This window comes from Somniosus microcephalus, chromosome 25, assembly GCF_052327205.1.
Source record: "Somniosus microcephalus isolate GS21.2 chromosome 25, FLI_Smic_1.0, whole genome shotgun sequence".
NCBI classification, from domain to species: Eukaryota; Metazoa; Chordata; class Chondrichthyes; order Squaliformes; family Somniosidae; genus Somniosus; species Somniosus microcephalus.
The window spans coordinates 19,901,722-19,926,610 of record NC_141011.1 but is presented as its reverse complement, the minus strand read 5'-3'; the positions used below and the strand labels follow the sequence as shown (position 1 = coordinate 19,926,610).

At 47.1% G+C, this 24,889-nt stretch overlaps 1 protein-coding gene across 1 annotated transcript in view; it reads left to right on the top strand.

Annotated features, from left to right (window-relative positions):
• Positions 1-24,889, top strand: part of disp3 (dispatched RND transporter family member 3) — a 608,183-nt gene that overhangs the window by 374,353 nt on the left and 208,941 nt on the right. The window contains exons 8-9 of the mRNA XM_085966861.1: positions 12,776-12,910; positions 23,873-24,033. Of these exons, the coding sequence (XP_085822987.1) occupies positions 12,776-12,910; positions 23,873-24,033 (296 nt within the window). The remainder of the gene's footprint in view (positions 1-12,775; positions 12,911-23,872; positions 24,034-24,889) is intronic.

Sequence of the window (24,889 nt, the reverse complement as noted above, 5' to 3'; positions counted from 1 at the left end):
CAAGGTCGATGCCGGGTGGTCCGTCCGATTTCATGCTTATTATTGTGTTTCGCAGTGGTTTGTTACAACTGAGTGGCTTGCTAGGCCAATTCAGAGGTTAAGAGTCAACCACACTGCTGTGGGTCTGGACTAGACCAGGTAAGGACGGCAGATTTCCTTCCCTAAAGGACATTAGTGAACCAGATGGATTTTTACGACAATCCGATAGTTTCATGGTTACCATTACTGATATCAGATTTATTTAATTAACTGAATTTAAATTCCCCAGCTGCCGTGGTGGGATTTGAAGTCACATCTGCTACCGTTCTCTGGCAGGTACTGGAGAACTGCCAACGGCCTTTATTCACGTGTAATCCTGCACTGCAGGTGTTAGCAGGCCAACGACTATCCATTGACCTCTGCTCTGAAAAAGCATGTATGTGGACATAGGAGAAGGCTCGGCTATGACTAAAGAAGCTACCAAAGCTAATCCCAAAATAAAAAACCAGATAACACTGGAAATCATGGCAGGTCTTCAGAATCTGAAGAGGAAAGCTAGCCTTGATTTTCTCCTCATCTGGTGTCCACATGTGTACTTGCACGAAGGGTTTCTGAAGCGAGACCAAGAACTGAAAACCTCTATTTTTTCTTTCTCTCCATTCAAGCTTTGGGTTTTTTAAGAAATTAATTTACATCAGGTATACCTGGTCCTGTGTCATCCCGTCCCTGCACCATCTGGAGTGATGGTTGGGACTGGGAATATTGGCCATCTGTTGTGTACTAGCCGGGACAGTGAGGTCAAGGTACATGTGGGTAAGGCTGTGCAATTTAAGCAATTATACTCAATGTTTCCTTTAAGCTGCACAGTCTCGAGGTCCCGGGCAGCCAGTGAGCCGGCTTCACAACGCAAAAAAACACGCAGAAGCGGAAGTTTGGATGGGCCGCGTGGGATTAGACAAGGTGGGGATGGGATGACACAGGACCGGGTATATCTGATGTAAAAAAATTAGGGGGAACATTGATTATACTATCGATCAATGTCAAATTTAGGTATACAGAGACATTTAGTTCTGAATAGCATTTTCAAAATAACCAATAACAGTGAAACCCTCTTCATTTAAAATGTAAATGATTTGCATAGAACTTAAATAGTCCCCCCCCCCCCCCCCCCCAACACCTCTCCAAATGTTCTTTCCTCCTCTCTCGAAGGGTCTGATTATTTGCAGGGGTAGCTCTCCCTAAGTGGCCATTCTCCTGTGTGAGCCTAGACAATGAATGTTAGCAGGTTATTCCTGTCCTTGCATCGCATCCAGATACAGACACTTTCAAGCAAGGTCACTGAGTAGTGGCTGTGTTTTTTCGCCCCTCCTCAGCCCAGAATTACAGAGGCTATTAATCATAGAATAGTACAGCATTTGAAGGAGCCCATTCGGCCCATCGAGTCTGTGCCGGCCCTTTCGAAGAGCAATCCAGTTAGTCCCACTCCCCCGCTCTTTCCCCATATCCCTGCACAATTTTTCTCCTTCATCTTTTTATCCAATTCCCTTTTGAATTGATATCCACCACCCGATATCCACCACCCGATATCCACCACCCTATCAGGCAGCGCATTCCAAATCCTAACCACTCGTTACTTAAAAAAATGTTTTTCCTAATGTCGCCTCTGGTTCTTTTGCCAATCACCTGAAATCTGTGGCCTCTGGTTATCGACCCTTCAGCCATTTTCTGTATCTCAACCCTTCATGATTTTAAACACCTCTATCAAACCTCCTCTTAGCCTTTTCTGCTCCAAGGAGAACAACCCCAGCTTCTCCAGTCTATCCATGTAACTCTAATCCCTCATCCCTGGAACCATTCTAGTACTGTAAATCTCTTCTGCACTAAGTCATTAATGTATATCAAAAACAGCAGTGGTCTGAGGACTGAACCCTGGGACCTCCACTGTTTACCTCCCTCCAGTCAGAAAAGCAGCCATTCACCACAACTCTGTTTTCTATCCCTTAGCCAATTTTGTATCCATGCTGCTACTGCCTCTTTTATCCTGTGGCCTCATGCTAACAAGTCTAATATGTGCTACTTTTGAAAGTCCATATACACAATATCAACTGCACCGCCCTCATCCACCTTCTCTGTTACTTCATTAAAAAACTCCATCAAGTTAGTCGCACACTATTTGCCCGTAGCAAATCCATGCTGACTCTCCTTTATTAGTTCATGCTTGTCCAAGTGGCTGTTATTTTTTCCCGGATTATTGTTTCTAAAAGCTTCCCCATCACCAGCATTAAACTGACTGGCCTGTAGTTGCTGGTAGTTGCTGGGTTTATCCATCTCCCCTTATTTGAACAAGGGTGTAGCATTTGCAATCCTCCAGTCCTCTGGCACCACCCCTGTATCTAAGGAGGATTGGAAGATTGTGGCCAGCGCCTCCGCAATTTCCACCCTTACTTCCCTCAGCAACTTAGGATACTTCCCATCTGGACCGGGTGACTTATCCATTTTAAGTACTGCCAGCCTTTCTAGTACCCCCCCTTTATCTATTTTTATCTCATCCAGTATCCCAGCAACCCCCTCGTTTACTATAGCTTTGGCAAAGCCCTCTTCCTTGGTAAACACTGATGCAAAGCACTCATTTAGTACCTCAGCCATGCCTTCTGCCTCCACCAATAGCTCTCCATCTTGGTCCCTAATTGGCCCCACCGCTCCTCTGATGACCTTTTTTCTGTCAATATGCCTATAGAAGACCTTTGGATTCCCTTTTATGTTAGCCGCCAATCTAGTCTCATACTGTCTCTTTACCCCTCTTATGTCCTTTTTCACTTCTCTGTACTTTTTATATTCAGCCTGATTCTCCCTTGTATTATCAAACTGACATCGGTCATACGCCCCTTTTTCTGCTTCAACCTACAAGAACATAAGAATTAGGAGCAGGAGTCGGCCATACTGCCCCTCGAGCCTGCTCCGCCATTCAATAAGATCATGGCTGATCTCGACCTCAACTCCACTTTCCCGACCGATCCCCATATCCCTTGATTCCCCCATAATCCAAAAATCTATCCATCTCAGCCTTGAATGTACTCGACGGTTGAGCATCCTCCGCTCTCTGGGGTAGAGAATTCCAAAAATTCACAACCCACTGAGTGAAGAAATTTCTCCTCATCTCACCCCCAACCCCGTGAGAGAAGAGCTCATGGGTTGGGGGTAATATATTAGCATGGAGAGAGGATTGGCTAACTAACAGGAAACAGAGAGTCGGGATAAATGGGTCATTTTCAGGCTGGCAAACTAACTAGTGGGGTGCCACAGGGATCGGTGCTGGGGCCCCAACTATTTACAATCTACATTAATGACTTGGATGAAGGGACTGAGTGTAATGTAGCCAAGTTTGCTGCTGATACAAAGATAGGTGGGAAAGCAAATTGTGTGGAGGACGCAAAGAGCCTCCAAAGGGATATAGATAGGCTAAGTGAGTGGGCAAAAATCTGGCAGATGGAATTTAATGTGGGGAAATGCGAGGTTATCCACTTTGGTAGGAAAAATAAAAAAGCAAATTATTATTTTAATGGGGAGAGATTATAAAATGCTGAGGTAGAGAGGGATCTGGGGGTCCTTGTATATGAATCACAAAAAGTTAGCATGCAGGTACAGCAAGTAATTAGGAAGGCAAATGGAGTGTTGGCCTTTATTGCAAAGGGAATGGAGTATAAAAGTAGGGAAGTCCTGTTACAACTGTACAGGGTGTTGGTGAGACCACACCTGGAGTACTGCGTACAGTTTTGGTCTCCTTGTTTAAGGAAGGATATACATGCATGGGAGGCAGTTCAGAGAAGGTTCACGAGGATGATTCCGGAGATGAAGGGGTTGTCTTATGAAGATAGGTTGACCAGGTTGGGCCTATACTCATTGGAGTTTAGAAGAATGAGAGGGGATCTTATTGAAACATATAAGATTCTGAAGGGGCTTGACAGGGTAGATGCAGAGAGGATGTTTCCCGTCGTGGGGGAATCTAGAACTAGGGGGCATCATTTCAGAATAAATCAGAAATGAGGAATTTCTTCTCTCAGTCGTGAATCTTTGGAATTCTCTTCCCCAGAGAGCTGTGGAGGCTGGGTCATTGAATATATTTAAGGTGGAGATAGACAGATTTTTGAATGATAAGGGAGTCAAGGGTTATGGGTAGCGGGCAGGGAAGTGGTGACATGAATCAGTCATTCGTGAAAGAAAGACTTAGGAAATAATACTGAGTGGCCTACGAGTGGCGCTGTCCAGGGAGAGTATAAATACTCGGGCACGGGCCCAGCTTGCGCAGGACATTCTTAACAGGAACTAGTGAAGGACACAACTAGACCTCCATGTTGTAAAACAGTTGATTAAAGCTTTGTTTAACGCTTAGACCAAGTGCCTAGTAGTTTTCTTACGTCAAGTGGAGTTGAGGCCAAGATCAGATCAGATCTTATTGGATGGCGGAGCAGGCTCGAGGGGCCAAATGACCTACTCCTGCTCCTACGTCTTATGTCCTAAATGGCCGACCCCTTATTCTGAGACTCTGACCCCCCCCCTAGTTTAAAACTCTCTAACTCCTTTGTCCTTATTACCCCAACCTTAGTTGAGATCAGCTAACTCGGCAGTGACCAATGACCTTCTGATCTGTGTGGCTTAGTACCACGGAACATGGTGCACGCGCTCACTAAGCCACGAATACTGCAGTAGGGAATCAGCTCTGTTATTGGGATGTGTGGTTTGTACTCGAATACCGGAGTTCCAGTCACAAACTAAAATTACAAAGGTAAGGTTGAGAATGAGCAATAAATGTATCCTTTAATACTGCTGGAACATTCTTCTTATCGTTTAATAAGTGAGCAGTTTAAGAAAAACTTTCCAGAACAAAATTCATTATGACGTATAAAACAACAGATGACAATAAGCAGCCGCAAAAATCTCTTCCCAAGCTCTGTTCTTGTGGTTTACAAGATTATGTTTGGCCCTCGATTGTGTAACAGCTTTATAATTCACCTAGTGTCATCTTTTATTATAGAGTGTGCTGTAGTTGTGCTAAAGTGATGCTTATGTGAAATTGTTAATGGAGCACCAGCAGATTTATCTTCAGCATCCACTGAAACCACTATTCAGAGTCTGCACTCTCCGAGAGTAACATTGAATGCAGCTCTGACATATTCATCGAACTGGGCATCAGACACTGGCGCTGCTCCAACTGGGCTTTTAAAATCTACTGTACCCCCCTCCCACCCACCCGTCTAAAAATAAAATTAATTAGTTGAGCGCTATGGTGATGCCAATCATGAGTGTTAAGGGGGTGAGCCTAGGTTTGATGCCAGCGCCACTCAATTCCTGACCCCTGAGACATCCTGAGAGGTGAGATGCTGAGAGGATGACGCAGCGTCGTCCTACGAGAGGTAAGGCTAAATCAGATGGGAGGGGCATGCCCAGCGTCTGCCAACAGCTGGTTGCAGGGACAATTGGTGGCCATTTGACCCTAAGGGGGGTGATTTTGCCAGCCCTGGGGAGGCGGGTATGGAGGCGGGACTGCCGGGAAAATGGCAGAATCTGGGGGCGGGTGTCCGTCCTGCCCCCAACCCGCCTCTGTGCCACCTTCCCAGGAGGCAGGTACCCGACCTGTGCTGGGAGCCGCCTCCTCGAGGCGGGAAGGGAATTAGTGCCAATTAACTTTTTTTATTCACTGATGGGATGTGGGCGTCGCTGGCTAGGCCTGCATTTAGTGTCCATCCCTAATTGCCCTTGAGAAGATGGTGGTGAGCCGCCGCCTTGAACCGCTGCAGTCCATATGGTGTAGGTACACCCACAATGCTGTTAGGAAGGGAGTTCCAGGATTTTGGCCCAGCGACAGTGAAGGAACGGCGATACAGGTCCAAGTCAGGATGGTGTGTGGCTTGGAGGGGAACTTGTAGGTGGTGATGTTCCCATGTGTCTGCTGCCCTTGTCCTTCTAAGTGGTAGAGGTCGTGGGTTTGGAAGGTGCTGTTGAAGGAGCTTTGGCGAGTTGCTGCAGTGCATCTTGTAGATGGTACACACTGCAGCCACAGTGCGCCGGTGGTGGAGGGAGTGAATGTTTAAGGTGGTGGATGGAGTGCCAATCAAGCGGGCTGCTTTATCCTGAATGGTGCCGAGCTTCTTGAGTGTTGTTGGAGCTGCACTCATCCAGGCAAGTGGAGAGTATTCCATCACACTCCTGACTTGTGCCTTGTAGATGGTGGAAAGGCTTTGGGGAGTCAGGAGGTGAGACACTCGCCGCAGAATTCCCAGCCTCTGGCCTGCTCTTGTAGCCACAGTATTTATATGGCTGGTCCAGTTCAGTTTCTGATCAATGGTAACCCCCAGGATGTTGATAGTGGGGGATTCAGTGATGGTAATGCCATTGAATGTCAAGGGGAGATGGTTAGAGTCTCGCTTGTTGGAGATGGTCATTGCCTGGCACTTGTGTGGTGCGAATGTTACTTGCCACTTGTCAGCCCAAGTCTGAATGTTGTCCAGGTCTTGCTGCATATGGACACGGACTGCGTCAGTGCCTGACGAGTCTCGAATGGTGCTGAACAGTGTGCAATCATCAGCGAACATCCCCACTTCTGACCTTATGATGGAGGGAAGGTCATTGATGAAACAGCTGAAGATGGTTGGGCCTAGGACACTGCCCTGAGGAACTCCTGCAGTGATGTCATGTGATTGAGATGAATGACCTCCAACAACCACAGCCAACTTCCTTTGTGCTAGGTATGATTCCAACCAATGGAGAGTTTTCCCCTCGATTCCCATTGACTTCAGTTTTGCTAGGGCTCCTTGATGCCACACTCGATCAAATGCTGCCTTGATGTCAAGGGCAGTCACTCTCACCTCACCTCTTGAGTTCAGCTCTTTTGCCCATGTTTGGACCAAGGCTGTAATGAGGTCAGGAGCTGAGTGACCCTGGCGGAACCCAAACTGGGCGTCAGTTAGCAGGTTATTGCTGAGTAAGTGCCGCTTGATAGCACTGTCGACGACACCTTCATCACTTTGCAAGGAGTTAACAGGCAGTTTTTTGGATAATCCCTATTTTGCCACCTAAAGTGTGGGCTTCCCGACGGCGCCGAACCTCGCCAGGGTCAGCGAGGTGAGCCGTGGGTCTGCGGGGGTCGGAGGGGCCGAGATGTTCAGTGTGCAGGTGAGTGATGAGTGCAAGTGTGCAGAGGTAAGTGTGTGAGGTAAGTGTTGAGTGTTTTAAAAGCTTTGCTTCTTCCTCCAGGCTTCATCCCTTCAGGTCTCGGGAGTCCTTCAGCTCACAGGCACAGAAAGCAGAATGGCCGCTGAACTGTCAAAAGCTGCAGCCTTCTGCTTTCTGGTCAGGAAGGCTTTCTAATTGAGTCTTGAGTAAAGACACAACTTAGAAGACAGATTGTCAGTGATTGACAGCTTCACAGAGCTGTCAAACGATGACAATTCATCTGTTAAAAGCTCTTGACAGATGAAACGTCACTCGCTGACGTCAACAGTAACCGGCTTTCCCTTAATTGGCCTGCTGAGCCCGCTGGCCGGGCTTAACAAGGTCAATCAAGGGAAAATAGTGTGGGTTGGTCGGACATCGATGGAGGCGGGACTAAAACCCGACGAGCAGCAGTCCCGCCTCCAACGCGTCCCCATTGGCAAAATCACCCCCTAAGTGTGACGGCCGGACAGACCCAAGATGGAGAGACAATTTCCTAGAAAGGAAGGAAGTGCCTTTCATGCCTTTTGAATCACTGTTGCACTGAAGGAAAATGCGGCAGCCAATTTGCACATGGCAAAGTCCCACAGACAGCAATTAAATAAATGACCAGATCATCTGTTTTAGGTGTTGGTTGAGGAATAAATGTTGCGCAGAACACCAGAGAGAACTCCCCTGCTCTTCCTTGAATATGCTCGTGGGATCATTCGCGTCCACCTGGGAAGGTAGGCGGGGCCTCGCTTTGACATCTCATCTAAACGACAGCACCATCAACAGTGCAGCACCCCCTCAATACTGCACTGGAGTGTCGACCTAGATTGCGTGCTGACGTCCCTGGACTGAAGCTTGAACCCATAACCTTCTGACACAGGCCGGAGTGCTACCAGAACAATTGTACCTGTTTTACCCATGTCAAGCCAGCTGTTCTCAAGTCGTAAGCTGGGGGGGGCAATGAAATGACTGGAGAGGTTAATTACATGACCCGCTGGCCCCAAAGCAAATAGACGCGAACACTTGTTTAATTTCTTCCTGAAAATGCGGCTGTAGATCTTAAATTGAGAAAATATTTATAGTGTTGCAAAAATAAGTATTATAAACACTAGAAAATAGTGTATTTTTAACCAGTTTGAAAGTGTTTTTGTTGCATATGTCCGAGCTCTGAGGCTGTAAACCCCCTGCATTGAGTTTATCTGAAAGGTGTCGAGCCATCACCGTCTGTTTATTGTTTTATGTGAACAGAAATTCATCAGTGCAGTACTTTTAGTACACTGGTTCATGTGTCCACATCAAATTTCTGTGTGCTATTTAAAAAAAATATAATTAACTCAAGTTGGTTTAAACAATCAGAGAGGAAGATGTTCAATGTTCCCTTTCTTTAGCAAGATTGTGCAAAAATGTACGAAGAGCACGTTTACAATGTTGCTATAAATAGCTCCCCTCCCATCGCCCCCTTCCCACAGAAAAGAGTGTTCAGAAGGATCCTGACAGAACACCTGCCAAATTGGACTTCTCACCTCAAGATCTCAAAAATATTTCTGAGGTTTTCACCCATGACTTTCCTCTCATCAGATCTTTGAGTAAATCAGTCAAAAACGATCTTGTTTCAAAACAGCACTGAATTCTTCCAACACTTGAAAGCGATGTAATTCTGCACAGTTTCTGTTCCTTTTTTTAATAAAAGAATCCCACATAGCTAAATATCTAGTTGCCTGTATCATTTACCTCCCATATAGAATCATAGAATGATACAGCACAGAAGGAGGCCATTCGGCCCATTGTGCCTGTGCCGGCTCTTTGATAGAGCTATCCAATTAATCCCACTCTCCTGCTCTTTCCCCATAGCCCTGCATTTTTTTCCCTCCAAGCATTTATCCAATTCTCTTTTGAAAGTTACTATTGAATCTGCTTCCACCGCTCGTTGAGGCAGTGCATCCCAGATCACAACAACTCGCTGTGTATAAAAATGTATCCACTGGCTCGTCTGCCAATCACCTTAAATCGGTTACCGACCTTTCTGCCACTGGAAACAGTTTCTCATTATTTACTCTTATCAAAACCATTCATGATTTTGAACACCTCTATCAAATCTCCACTTAACCTTCTCTGCTCTAAGGAGAACAGCCCCAGTTTCTCCAGTCTCTTCACATAACTGAAGTCCCTCATCTCTGGTAACATTCTAATAAATCACTTCTGCACCCTCGCCAAGGGCTTGACATCCTTCCGAAAGTGTGGTGCCCAGAATTGAACTTCTTTGCTTTTGTACTCTATTGATAAAGACAAGGATCCCACATGCTTTACTAACGGCTGTCTCAACTTGTCCTGCCACCTTCAAAGACTTGTGTACGTACACCCCCAGGTCTCTCTGTTCCTGCACCCACTTTAAAATTGTACCATTTAGTTCATATTGCCTCTCCTCATTCTTCCTACCAAACAGTATCTCATCTGTCATGTGTCTGCCCATTTTACCAGTCTATTTCCTCCTGAAGTCTGTCACTATTCTCCTCATTGTTTACTACATTTCCAAGTTTCCTATCATCTGCAAACTTTGAAATGATGCTCTGTATACCCAAGTCCAGGTCATTAATATATATCAAAAAAAAGCAGTGGTCCTAATACCGACCCCTGGGGAACACCACTGTATAATTCCCTCCAGTCTGAATAACATTCTGTTCACCACTACTCTCTGCTTTCTGCCCCTATATCTACCAAACTACATGACTTCACACTGCTATCAGCAGGTTAAGCACAGCAGGTTAGAATCATATAGCACAGGAGGAGGCCATTTGGCCTGTCCTGCCTGTGCTGGCTCTTTGAAAGAGCTCTCCAATTAGTCCCACTCCCCTAATTTTTGCCTATAGCCCTGCAAATCTTTCCTTTTCAAGTATATATCCAATTCCCTTTTAAAAAGTTACTATTGATCTGCTCCCTTCACCCTTTCAGGCAGTGCATTCCAGATCATCATAACTCGCTGCGTAAAAATATTTATCGTCTTCTCTTCCTCCTCCCTCCCCCTACCCCCCCCCCACACCCCCGAGTTCTTTTCCCAATTACAGGAAACTTTCTGGTATCCGGCACTGACGGGACCGAGTTGGTGCCGTCCCATCAAAACTGCCGTATAAACCAGCGCTAATGTTAAAACATACGGAGCTTCTCAGCTCCGTATGAAACAACAAACCCTGTTGCAGCTGCAAAACAGTCGGCCGCAGATTAAAAGCGTCTCTGTAGCTAAGCAACAGCTTCAGCTAGACGCTTGGGAGCCATGACTGGAAAAAAAAAAGCAACGAGAAGTAAAAAAACTTATAGGAAACGGCTCCTGAATTTTGCCGGTAGATAGAGCTTTCCGGACATTTAACCTCCGGTTAAACCAAAGTTTCCTGTATCTTAAATCTGTGTCCTCTGGTTACCGACCCTCCTGCCAATGGAAACAGTTTCTCTGTATCTACTCTATCAAAACCCTTCATAATGTTAAACATAAAGGAAGATTAACATTTTGATTTCTGATGAAGAGTTTTGTCTTTCTCTTTCAGAGGCTAACTTTCCTGCTGTGTATGTCCAGCACTTTCTGTCAGGTTTCTGAGTATATAGTTTTGATTTTTATTTGTACTGTTCTTATCATGTTTGAATGATATTCAAAGTTTTCTCTGAGAAACTTGTTTTTTTTTGAGTGGGTGGAGGGGAAGGCCATTAATGTTTTTATTACCGAAAGAACCCATTATTATTCCACTATTCCTATTATTGGGCCTGAATTTGCGGTCGGGGGCTTCCCGCAGGCGGATCCCTCTGACCGGCAAAAAATCTACAAACTTACCTTCTGCCTCGGGATCCACGGCGACTCGCGCTCCTGGGCCTCTAGGCGTAGACATGTGTAGAGGCTCACGTATCCCAGGGGCGCACGCAGTTCGCAAGCGCCCCTGGGATCACATGGGCCGGCCCAACAAATTAAAGAAGGGGAATCCCCATTCATGCTTATGGAGATTCCGGATGTACGGTAACCCCATAAGTATGAATGGGAATACCACAAAAAAATACCTCTACACTACAAATACATTTAAAAAAAACATCACATATTTAAAATTAATTAAAATGGCATTTAATTAAATATGTATATCAAAAATGTAATTAAAAAATAAATTTATATGTTTCAAAGGGGCTAAAAATAAACAGGTTTTTTAACGTATAAATTATTGAAAAAATTTTATTTTTCTGTTTTTAAAACTCATACGCTGGTAAAAGCAAGCCTTACGCCTGCTTTTACCAGGCGTAAGGATTTCACGGGCATTCGCTGAGCAGAAGTTGGGCAAATAGCCCAACTCTCCGCCCGCAGAGGCCCTTTTCCCGGGGATGCGGATCATCTGTCAAGAGAATTCTTGACGGATCGCAAGTTCCGGGTTTTAGCGCATGTGCAGCGCGTGCCTAAACCCGGAACTTGTGAGGCCCCTACGGGCGGGTGCGCACCTCGTACACACCCGTAGGGGCCGCAAATTACGGCCCATTATCTCTGGGTTTACAAGGCAGCCCTGCTAAAACAGCATCGGAGCTGTCCATTCAGCACCACTTTATCTGTTAACATTAAACCAAAAAAATATTGCCCAGCATTAATTTCTCATTTAACAACTGGACTTGCCCACAAAATGTTATTGATTTATGAAATATGTGTTTTTCCCCCACACTTGTGAGATGTATTTTGTTTCCCCTCTCCCTTTACTCAGCTGACTGGAGCACTTTCCGTCGCTCCTTCCCACCCCGGAAACAATAGGGCCAATTTTGTAAACGTGTTGGGATCCTCTTCCACCAGACGTACATATCGGGAAATAGGCGCAGTAAATTAATGATAGTAAAATCATGAGCACTGCGCGCACAATTTCCCGCTTTGCATGAGCAAGGCTCCCGGTCGATAGCGCACGTCAATAAATTTGACCCTGATGTCAGGTTATCAAATGGAGGTTGAAATAACAGTTACAGCACAAATTGGTTTCATGTGTGTGTGTGTGTCTGTTTGTTTCCGTGACAGTACCACTTGCTTTAAGTTGCAATATCCTGAAAATGAAAAGGGAAATTTTCCTCTATTTTGAAAACGCACTTTTTTACTCTTCTATGTTCTAAGAGCCACTTTAAAGAAAGCATTCACTAGAGTTTAGAAGAATGAGAGGGGATCTCATTGAAACGTATAAAATTCTGACAGGGCTGGACAGACTGGATGCAGGGAGGATGTTTCCTCTGGCTGGGTGGTCGAGAACGAGGGGCCTCAGGAAACGGGGTAGGACATTTAGGACTGAGATGAGGAGAAATTTCTTCACCCAGAGGGTGGTGAACCTGTGGAATTCTCTACCACAGAAGGCTGTGGAGGCCAAGTCACTGAATATATCTAAGAAGGAGATAGATAGATTTCTAGACACAAAAGGCATCAAGGGGTATGGGGAGAGAGCGGGAATATGGTATTGAGATAGAGGATCAGCCATGATCATATTGAATGGCGGCGCAGGCTCGAAGGGCTGAATGGCTTACTCCTGCTCCTATTTTTCTGTTTCTTTCTATGTTTCTATTCTACTCTGTGCTGAATCTCGCACCTGTTTTATGTTTCCACCAGCCTTCCTGACATTCTTTGGGATTGCCAGTATTGGTTTGAGCTGCCTGGTCGCCCTGTTTCTGTACCACGTGGTGTTTGGCATCCAGTACCTGGGCATCTTAAACGGAGTGGCTGCCTTTGTCATTGTGGGTATTGGTAAGTGATCTCTCAATGGTTTCATTTGCTGTGACCTTACAGAAGTTGCATTTTCATTTCTCTGGAGGTGTATATTTTCATTTATATATTTATAAACCGGTGGAGGGGAACCTATATAGCTAAAACACATAGAAAGGATTCAAAGTTTATCGCACAAGTGATTATTAAGGATAAAATAGCGGAGCACTTGACAAATGGGGAAAGGATCGGACAGAGTCAACATGGATTTACAAAGGGTAAATCGTGTTTGACTAATCTGCTGGAATTTTTTGAGGAGGTAACTGGTAGAATAGATGGGGGAGAGCCAGTGGATGTGGTGTACCTTGACTTCCAGAAAGCCTTCGATAAGGTTCCACACAAAAGATTATCATGCAAAATTAAGGCTCATGGGATTGGGGGCAAAGTATTAACGTGGATAGAGAACTGGCTGGCAGATAGAAAACAGAGAGTTGGAATAAACGGCTCGTTTTCGGAGTGGCAGGCAGTGACCAGCGGGGTGCCGCAAGGATCTGTCCTGGGACCCCAGCTGTTCACAATATATATAAATGATCTGGATCAGGGAATTGGATGCAATATTTCCAAATTCGCTGACGACACTAAACTAGGAGGAGGGGTGGGCTCTGATGAGGATGTCAGGAGGCTACAGTGCGATTTGGACAGGTTGGGGGAATGGGCGGATACGTGGCAGATGCACTATAATGTGGATAAATGCGAGGTTATCCACTTTGGGGGTAAAAACAGGAGGGTAGATTATTATCTAAATGGCAATAGATTGGGAGATGGGGAAGTGCAGAGGGACCTGGGTGTTCTTGTGCACCAGTCACTGAAGGAGAGCATGCAGGTGCAACAGGCGATTAAGAAGGCAAATGGTATGTTGGCCTTCATATCAAGGGGGTTCGAGTATAGGAATAGGGATACCTTACTACAGCTGTACAAGGTGCTGGTGAGACCGCATCTGGAGTATTGTGTACAGTTTTGGTCGCCCCATCTGCGGAAGGATGTTCTTGCCATGGAAAGAGTGCAACGACGATTCACCAGGCTGATACCTGGAATGGCGGGAATGACCTACGAAGAGAGATTAAATAGTTTGGGCTTGTACTCACTGGAGTTTAGAAGATTGAGAGGGGATCTCATCGAAACATATAAAATTATGGCAGGCCTGGACAGGCTGAATTCAGAGAGAATGTTTCCAATGGCCGGGGAGCACAGAACCAGGGGCCACAGTCTAAAAATAGCGGGCAAATCATTTAAAACAGAGATGAGGAAGAATTTCTTCACTCAAAGAGTGGTGAGCCTGTGGAATTCCCTGCCACAGAGGGCTGTGAAGGCTAATTCAATAAATATTTTCAAGAGAGAATTGGATATATTTCTGAAGGCTAAGGGGATTAAGGGTTACGGAGAAAAGGCGGGGACGGGGTACTGAACTGGTAAGATCAGCTATGATCTCAGACGAAGATCAGCCATGATCTCATTGAATGGCGGAGCAGGCTCGAAGGGCCGAATGGCCTACTCCTGTTCCTATCTCTATGTATCTATGTATCTTTGTTCTACTGTTACCCAGTTCTGTTTCTTTTTTTCATGCTCATCAAAGTGAGGATGTTAATGCTGGGCGAATGGAACACTTTCCATTACAGGTACCCAGTATCAGCATCAAACATGCCCAGACTGGATACAGCATGGTTAAATGCAGAGCAGAGATCCCTCAATATGCCTCAGCCCCAATCTCAGACGGAAACCTCTACTACACCAGAAAAGCATTTTTCCATGCTGGCAATCTTGGGCGCCCCTCTGAGTGAGATTACCAATTTAGTGTAAAGTAGAGACGGTTTTGTGCTGTAGGTCCATGCCTACTGGAAGTGCCTGCCCAACCCCACTCCACATGGACCCCCTCACAGCCAAAACGATTCTGTTTATACCACAAGTAAAAGATAGATACCGAAGCATAAAGAGATCAAGAAATAATGTTGACTAATTTACTTAATTACCCTATAATCTCAAAATGTTATAAAGGGAGAGCTTTATTCCTCAGTCACCTCTTATTGCTACAGTTTATGATGCGGAGGTGGACTGAAAGCAGGAATTTGGGTAGAATTTGTCATTCTACAATGGCACAGTGGCCCTTCCTACATCTTACAATGGAGTACTACAATACAGGGAGTACTATCTTCATGCCTTTCATGGAAAGGCCCTGATCTCAGCCCTGCTTTTAGTGAAAGGCGCCTCGTGGCCTCCCACGAGGAAGGGAGGGGGAGCTAATTGGTGACCGAGTGATCCTGGGCCTCCTCACCATTGCACCAGGTGGTTAGTTGCACAGAGGCTTCCGCTGATGGTATGGAGCAGGATCACTTGCCTGATTGTCTCAGCCAAGGAATGATTGCAGGTGAACCAAGGAGAGGGGAGGAAACTGGAATAAATAACTGCTAAAAAAAATTAGTGTATGTGAAAGTGAGTCAGGAAATACAGGCAGACAAGATGGGTTCCGACGTATAAAACTACTAGGCACTTGGTCTGAGTATTAAACAAGGCTTTAATCAACTGTTTTTCAACATGGAGATCTAGTTGTGTCCTTCACTAGTTCCTGTTAAAGAATGTCCTGAGCAAGCTGGGCCCATGCCTGAGTATTTATACTCTCCCTGGACAGCACCACCAGCAGGCTGCCCAGTATCATTTCATAAGTCATTTCCACATGAATGACGAGATTCATGTCAGGTTGCGCTGGTGTATGAGGTTCCTGTGTGCTTGGCGAAGGGGGGACCTCTGGACAATCCATTGATGATTTGGCCGACCATACTATAAGACAGTCAACAAGGACATTAGGAGCTGATGTGCAGAGGGGCACTTACCATCAGGAAGATTATCCCTGGTCATTTGCACATTTTCAACCAGTCAATCACAGACCTTTTTTTTACTGTTTTCCTCAGTTTTTAACCAGATTTAACAAAAAAACAAATAAGATGTGTTTTTTTTATTTGAATAGCAAGGTAATTAAATATTCTGTGACAATCGCACTGCATTTGGATTTATCTGTTCTACGGAATTGCATTTCGTCTGTTTTGTCATTTGTTTCTGGACATTAAAATGTAATTATTGTTATAACATAATGCATTTGAATATCATTAATGGTTTCCGTTATAGAGAGCTAATGAAATAGGCCATCAGTGCCTTTTTCATAAAACACTTCAGTCTTCAGCCCAGTGAGTTCCTTTGACTGGCTCTTCGCTGAATATGGAACACATGCATGCTTAGCTGCACACCATATCTAATAGGGTTCTAAGCCTCCATTACTCAAGTCCTACTATTCAGCCAAAGTAAAACAGAAGTGTTTGCATTTGTCTGCTCTTTTCCCTGTCTTTTCTTTCAAACGTTTCCATTTTGATGTTGCAACCCACAGCTGGCCAATGCAGGGAATGTAAATCTGCTGCCAATTCATATCTCAAGTTCAGTATTTACACAGTGCAGAGAGGTTTGTTCAACTCTAAAGGACTGTTTATGTTGGTCTGCTGGGAGCTCGGTCTCCCGGAGCTAGATCCCCGGCACTTCTGCTGTGAAATCCGTAGACCAACAGCAGCCTTGTACACCCAGGTAAGACTTGCTCTGCAATTCTGCCATCAGTCGATGCAAACTGGGTTTAACAGGAGCCGATTCAGAAACCAGGCTCATGGAATCCGACTGGGCTCTAAGTAAAACATGTTTATACTGGCCTGTTGGGGAACTGCAAGCAGCGAGACAACCTCCTGGAGAGGGTTTTCGAATCTCATGGCTTTAGAGTGCTTCATCGTACCTGATTTGAAGTGCCACCTGTACATTGATGCGTGCCCAAAACCCCGTTACATTGGGCACAAAAGTGGCAGCGCAAGTATAGCTATAGACTTTAATCGTCCCAGCCAGGCTGCTTTGTAGAAAAGGAGGTTGCCGTGCTCTTGAAGAAATACAAAACCTTTGTTAATTCCAAAACTGAATCGTGAGCAGGATGGGGCAGCACAGCGGGTTCATGGTTTGAGTGCTCATCATTCACTGACATCCTTAATCATCAATAGTGCCACATCTTGTAAGACACACAAGTAAGTGGTTAGAAAAACAAGACTTCTATTTTTAAAATCATACTTCTGGGAGGAAGGTGTCTTTTTTATGGAAGGTTTAGGGACTTTGTAAATGCTTCCTTCATAAACAGGTCTGCAAAGAAATCTTCCTCGTCTGGTGTCTGTTTTACATTGTAGAAACTTCAAGATGGCAATTCAAAGGTTGCATTCTCAACTCCCAATGATGAATGAATGGCAGCTTTGGGTAATTATCAAGAGTTCAGCCAATTTTTCGCCTGTTCTGTGGACAATGATTGAACACTTTTCAGTAAATCAGACCTGGGTGCAAGTTTGATGCAACATGATTACTTTCAGAGCTAATTCACCCTAAAATGATAACCAGTAGCTGTGTACCAATGGGCTGCCAAATAGCTAACTCAGTTGTTTAACCCAAGAAAGTGGACTTTGATTAACCTATCCCTATTGGGTATAAGTCACATAATCTAGAAGCAACTCCCAATAAGCACCATCCTGAACTGTTTATAATTCTGATCCATTGACTGAACCTCAATGTAGCAGGCAGGTCACTTTCTAAGATGTAAAATTTCTTACTGAGGTATAACACTTAGTGCATATTGTAAATTTTACAATATTCACTCCCAGCACAGATCTACGCACAGAGGGAGGAAATATTAGCGAAGACATCTGACCTTTAGATTGATTACATAAAATTGACAATGATTTCTCAGTTAGAACATTGGTGTTATGGGATCTCGAGGCTGCAAGCAGTTATACCAGTCATCATCGGTCAACTATCATCAGAGCTCCTGTGACTCTTGTCCCCACCTCTCTGTTATATAAGTACAGGATTGTGAATTGGTCACCTATAGACATCTTGATAATTGTAGCTTTCATCCAGAACATTTTTAGATAAATGATGTATACTTGGATCAAAGATATAATGCACTAAATCTCCCTGCTACCCATCGGAATCTTTGATATTGTAGTAGAATTAAGAATTAAATATACACATCATAGCACTTTATGTGCAGATTGAAACGTTCCCTATTTTTATGAAAAAAGATTTGGCAAGCCTTTTTTTCTTCTTCACAACATACGACGCAACGATATAAAATGCATCCTCACATCATTTATTTGTGTTGTTTTATTGGTGCCAGTGCTGCTTCTTAACTCTTCCTCTTCCCCAAGTACCAAACAAGCCGGTTTGGGCGCAGTTGGGGACAAGGATAGGGTTGAGCTCTCGAACCATGTGATGGCCTTTACAGTCAAACAGCTGATCTCTATGCTCACTGTCCCATCTTGTGTATGAAGAACCACTATTTAAGAACCGTGCTGTAGAAGTCAGCATGTTTGTGGTGCTTGGGGAAGTAAAGAGGGAGAATTTTTCAAATAATATTACCAAGCATATTTCAGTGCCTTTTATAGTGGTGGGCCTAGAAATTCATTGTAGCCACTTTTGGGGCGGTAAAGTCGGGCGGCCGCTAAAGTTTGCGCCCGGCGCAAAATCGAGGCCACTTCTCCGATATTCATTAGCTTCACCCTAAGAGTTTGCTCGAACGCTAAAACTGGCGCTGCACGCCTCTCTTTAGGCGCTAAGCCGGAGGTGCTGAGCGAGAGCGCCAAGGCCGGGCGCAGCGCAGGTGCGGCCATCTCGTGATTGACAGCAGACACCCTGGCGCCGGCTAGCTCTTAAGGGGGAAGGGTCGACTTGGTCTGCTGCCACGCCCTGGATAGTGGAGCCCTCCAGCTAGGCCTGAACACTGCTGCTGGACCCAAATAGCGCCTGAAGCCATGCAGAAGGCCCGTGAACGAGCGCAGCGCTTCTCAGAGCTTGATCTGAGTGTGCAGGTTGGTGGTGTGGAGAAGAGGCGCCATATTTTGCACCCGGACAATGGCAGGAAGGCGCCGGTCCGCGTCTACCGGAGAGCCTGGAGGCATGTCGCCAGCAAGGTGTCAGCCAACAGCGAGGTCCCCAGGACCGGTGTCCAATGCCGCAAAAAGTTTAATGACCTCACTCGGATTGTCAGGGTGAGTACCCTTTCCAGTGTCCTCCTCATCCTTGCATGTGCACCTCACATTATGGGCAAAGGGACCTGAAAGCCCTAATGGCCAGCCCTCATCCAGCAGCTATGGGACAGGCATGAACATCAATTGCACATTCTGCACTTAACACACTGGCCAAGCTATTCCACCATGGGAGGCAGTGCACACAAGATCAGGGCTACACACTGGCCAGGCTATTCCACCATGGGAGGCAGTGCACACAAGATCAGGGCTACACACTGTACTTAGAGGCCGTCCTTTCTCTTGCAGGCCAAGCTGGCCAATAATAAGAGCCGGACTGCGACCGGGGGAGGCCGACCCCAGATCCAGCCGCTCACCGAGCTGCAACATCGCGTGGAGCGCATCATGGGTGGCCGGGTGATTGGCCCCGTTGCATGTGGAGATGCCGACCCTGTTCTGGGCACCAATGGTAAGGACATCACCTTTTGGACCTCTCTCGTCCCACTTGCACATCAGATCTACATCCTTTGCCACTGTCCGACCAATGCGCTGAATGCCACCACTCATGCATCCCTCGCTGACGCCCTCTCCTCACTCTAAAGCTACTCTTGTGCCTTCCTGCTTTCAGATGGTGAGGAGGAGGTCCCTGAACTTGCCAGTGACAGCCCCTCAGAAGAGGAGGAGGAGGAGGAGCAAGAGGAAGGCGGCCCATCAGGGGAACCCTCAACCGCGGCAACCCATGCGAATGTAGGGGACACGTCTTCCTTGGAGGGGAGCGTGTCGGAGGGGAGGGGAGCTCATGGGACCTGCGGCCTGCAGAAACGAGGGAGGGGGGTGGAAGCTCAGCGGCCTTCTCCCCAGAGGGGGGAAGGGTCGGAGGGGAGTCCAATTGCTGGGCCCAGCGGCGTCCAGCAACGCAGGAAGGGTCGGCCAGCTCGGCGGCCTTCTCCCCAGAGGGAGAGTCCGGCCTCCAGTCCGGAGATGGTCTTCGCCGAGGAGATGGAACGCCTCGAGGACTTGTCCGCGGACTCGGAGCGCCGGCACACGGAGCTCATGGGGGTAGTGGCACGGTTGCCTGAGGCCATCGAGTCCCTCTCTCGGAGTGTGACCGACGTCGGGGCCTCACAGGCCATCAGTTTGGCGGAATTCGGGGCAGAGCAGGCAGCGAGTCGGGCGGCATTCGGGGCAGCTCAGGCAGCGAGTGGGCAGCTGATCAGTGGTGCCGTGCAGTCACTGGGTGCTCTGATGAGGTCACTGAACAGGTCAACACGGGCACTCACTGCCGCCACACTCGCTGTGTCAGCCAGGCATCGCCAGGGCACCCGGCGCGCTGCAGCAGCACAGCGGTCTGTCCCTCGGCAGATTGGTGCGCATGCTGCAGTGCTGGCCCGGGCGAGTGCCAGTGTCTCAGGCGACCAGCGAGCGCCTGCCATCCGCCAGCTTGCCCCCATTCCTCCATCCGCCACTGCCACTCCCCCAGTGGAGCTGCCAGGAGCTGCTGCAGCGACTGATGCTGGCCAGCCACAGCTGCAGCATTCAACAGCCGCCCGCTCGACGGCCAGACCTCGACTAGGCCGACCCCCAAGGGCATCTGCCGTCACGACATGTGCCCCTCTGGAGCCTGCCCCCAGCCTTGCAGCAGCCAATGGCCTTACTTTGAGGAGGAGCAGCAGGGCGGGTGGGGGCCACACAAAGATGGCCAAGGCATCGCCCTAGCGGGCCAAAAAGTCGAATATGTGGCCAGTTGTGTTTGTTTTTTGAGGCCGAGAATTGGATGTTTGTTTTTTGAGGCCGAGAATTGGATGTTTGTTTTTTGAAGGCCGAGGATGTGATGTTTGTTTTTAACGAAGGCCGAGGATGACAGCCATTTTAGTTGCACTGTTTTGTTAATCCTCTCCAGATTGTGGGAGCGAGTAATGTGTTTGAGTGTTTTTTGGGGGTTTCGTCTGTTTTTGGTTTTCATGTGAGAAGGGCCCCGAGTTTGTACAATAAAGCATTTTATTTATTAATATTGTCCATGTTTGACCTTTGAAGTGTTTGTTACCTTAACCGGCTGAGGGCTTGCGGAGCGGCTGCAATCATGTTCTTTCATTGGCACAAGCCATTCCCTGACAGGGGGCCTAGAAGTGACGTTCAATAAGCCGCCGACGGGCGGCCCTTGGACCTTCTGCCTCCCTCCTGGGCTGGTACTCCTCGTCCTCCTCCTCCTCATGCTCCTCCTCCTGAGGTGGTGGTCCAACGTGAGGTGGCAGTGCCTGAGTCCTGCGGATAGCCAGGTTGTGCAGCATGCAGCAAATGACGACGAATTGGGAGACTCGCTCCTGCGAATACTGGAGGGCTCCCCCGGAGCGATCGAGACAGCGGAACCGTTGCTTGAGGACGCCGATTGTTTGTTCTATGATGTTCCTAGTCGCTTGATGGCTCTCGCTGTATGCCTCTTCAGCAGGGGTCGTGGGCGCGCGGAGCGGGGTCATGAGCCAGGTACACAAAGGATAGCCTTTGTCTCCAATAAGCCATCCTCTTGGGTGAGGCTGTGCCTGGAACATGTCAGCCACAGTTGTCTGTCGCAGGATAAAGGCATCGTGGCTGCTGCCTGGAAAGCGGGCATTGACAGCTAGGATGCGCTGCCTGTGGTCACACACCAGCTGTACGTTGAGGGAATGGTAGCCCTTCCGGTTGCGGTAATCCTCGGCATGCTCCAGAGGTGCCCGCAAAGCCACATGCGTGCAGTCAATGGCGCCCTGCACCATGGGGAAGCCCGCTATTCTTGCAAATCCCACTGCACGCTGCTGCTGCTTGTCCAGGGTCATGGGGAAGGAGATGAATTGATGTCTCCTTCTGAAAAGGGCTTCGGTCACCTGGCGGATGCAGCAATGCACGGCGAACTGGGAGATGTTAGCGATGTCCCCAGCAGCGGATTGGAAGGAGCCGGTGGCATAGAAGTTGAGAGCCACCGTCACCTTCACTGCCACCGACAGAGACGTCCTGCGCATCAGCTGTGGCTGCAGATCTCTGTGAAGCAGCTGGCAGATGTCTGCAACCACCTCCCTTCTGAATCGCAGCCTCCTTACACACATCGCGGCAGACATGGTCAGATAGGAGGACTGCTGGCGGTATACCCTGGGTGGGTAAGGCCTCAGTTGGCGACGCCTGTTGCCCCCTCTGCGTCTAGCCAGGGCTGCCACTCTCTCACGGCGTCTGTAAGCCCTTCTGGCATAAGGCTGAAAGTCAGCGTTGGCCCAATGCAGCCCCCATTATATGCTGGCAAACACTGAGCTCTCAATGAAGGCAAAGATAATTGCTAAGCTCTGGCCTGAGCCAAAAATACCTGTCCTAGTGTTGGTCCAAACCAGTAAGCTCTCCTCCTTGGTCTCTCTCCAAAAAACCGTTGCACAAGAGTGAATGCTGCAAAATGGCTGGCCTTTATAGTGCAGGGTAAGTGCCCTTTAATTAGCGCTCCCCGCGGCCCGCCTCGGCTGTGTACCGTTCCACTTCACAGTCGTTAGGGCCGCCCGGCGCACAATGGGCCGGCGCGAGTGAAGTTCCGGTTCGGGGTGCACAAAGGGCGTTGCACGACGAAATGACGTCATGATCTGCGCGCGCAGCAGGGCGCGCGCTAAGACTTTGCACTGGCGCTAAATGTGTACTGAAGTTGGGGCGAGGCGCAGATCGCGCTGCGCCCGGGCGCTAAGCGCCTAGCGCTCGAGATCTACTCCTCCTAAGGCGCCAACGGCTGGCGCGCCCAACTGAATTTCTAGGCCGTGTTCTTTAAATCTGACATCGCTAAATTCAGTTTCTGTAGACTGGATCCAGTTGGGACTCCAAGACCGCCACTTGTCTTTAGAAACTCGATTTTAAAAGGCGGGGGGGAGGGGGCCAGTTCATGGTCACAGGGCTCCCGGAATTCAAATTAAAAGACCAATCGAAAATCAGCTTTTCATGAACTCAGCAATCCCAGGTGAGGAGAGGCTACTCCGAGTTTGCAGCAAATAGGAATCTCAGCCTCGTACGCAGTTTGGAGAAGCGGTGTGAGGGAAAGAGGTAGTTGAGAACAGGATTCTTTTAAAACATTATACTGTAAGTTTAATTCTACCCAAATTTTTGAAGTAAAGTTCCCAGCACTTGCATCATCTATGCTTGTATCGGGCAAATAACACTAACCATTTGCCAGTACCATTGAATTCAATTGTAACACATTAAGCACGCCGGCTTATTTCAGGCAATTCAAAAAGTTTTTCGCACCTAGTTAATTAAAGCGGGATTAAGTTATTTTAACTATTTACCTGAGCAACTGAGTGCCTCAGTGCGATGTCCACCCCTTTATCTGTTTTTTAGTGCCCCAGGACCAGCTGATTGAAGCTGCCCGAAGTCTCCACTTTCCGACTGCCCTGGTTAACTGTGCAAACAGCCAAGCTTCAATCAGCTGTTCACTAAATACAGATAATCTGTGGGTATCCGTTTAAATAAATCATTAGCTGACTTGGACCGATTTAGCATCATGTAATACAGTCCCCACCCCTTTTTAACAAGATTAGGGATCATAAATCTTTACCTCTTCAAAATCTTAGGCACAAGGGAGTCAGATGGATTTACCATTCACTGCATATAGCAGGCAAATCATGTTCGCTTGAACACGCCTACTATATGCGGTGGGGACTGTTATCAAATCCTATCTCTAGGGGCTGAAATCGCTTTCTGTTTTTAAATAGTGCATTTGTACGAAATGTCTCTTCCTGCCACTTGAAAGAAAGCATTAACTCATTTAAACGAAACCTTTGTTAAAATAGCAGACATCGGCATTTCATCCAAGCGCATTGACGGACACAGCGAGATCCCCACCCCTTCGTTCTCAAAGGGTCAAAAGGCCGGGTGGTTTTTTAAAATTTATTATTTTCAGCAATAAACATTGTATTTTCAGGGGTGGATGATGTCTTCGTTTTCATCAACACTTTCCGTCAAGCGAACCACCTTCGCGACCCACAGGAGAGGATGATTCATACCATCAAAACAGCAGGGAAAGCCACCTTCTTCACCTCATTCACCACAGCAGCTGCCTATGCGGCAAATATATTTTCCCAGGTTAGTTAATTATAACAGGCTTGTTGCTGTGCAGTCTGCTAATTTATTCCATTTGCATGATCGACATATTTCCCTGTTTACTTCTGTTTGCATTTTTTTTTCAACAATGTTTGTTCACAAGGCCGATCTGACTGGCGGCTCTTAATCCAGAAAGTGAGGCGTTCAGTGTAATCTGTCAATTAGGTGAAGCAGAGTGCTCACGCTGGCCATTCCAGTTTCCCCTGATATTCAGAGCTCCACAATGCAGATGGCTGTAGGTACACAGAACATGGGAACATAGGAACAGGAGTAGGCCATTTAGCCCCTCGAGCCTGTTCTGCTATTCAGTGAGATCATGGCTGAACTGCGACCTAACTCCATATACCCTCCTTTGCCCCACATCCCTTAATATTTTTGGTTAACAAAAATCAATCAATCTCCGATTTAAAATTAACAATTAATCTAGCATCAATTGCCGTTTGCGGAAGAGAGTTTCAAACTTTTACTACCCTTTGTGTGTAGAAGTGTTTCCTAATTTCACTCCTGAAAGGTCTGGCTCTAATTTTTAGACTCTGCCCCCTAGTCCTAGACTCCCCAACCAGCGGAAATAGTTTCTCTGTATCTACCCTATCTGTTCCCCTTAATATCTTGAAAACTTCGATCAGATCACCCCTTAACCTTCTAAATTCTAGGAAATACAACCCTAGTTTGTGTAATCTCTCCTCGTAATTTAACACTTGGAGTCCGGGTATCATTCTGGTAAACCTGCGCTGCACTCCCTCCAAGGCCAATATATCCTTCCTAAGGTGTGGTGCCCAGAACTGCTCACAGTGCTCCAGGTGTGGTCTAACCAGGGTTTTGTACAGCTGCAGCATAA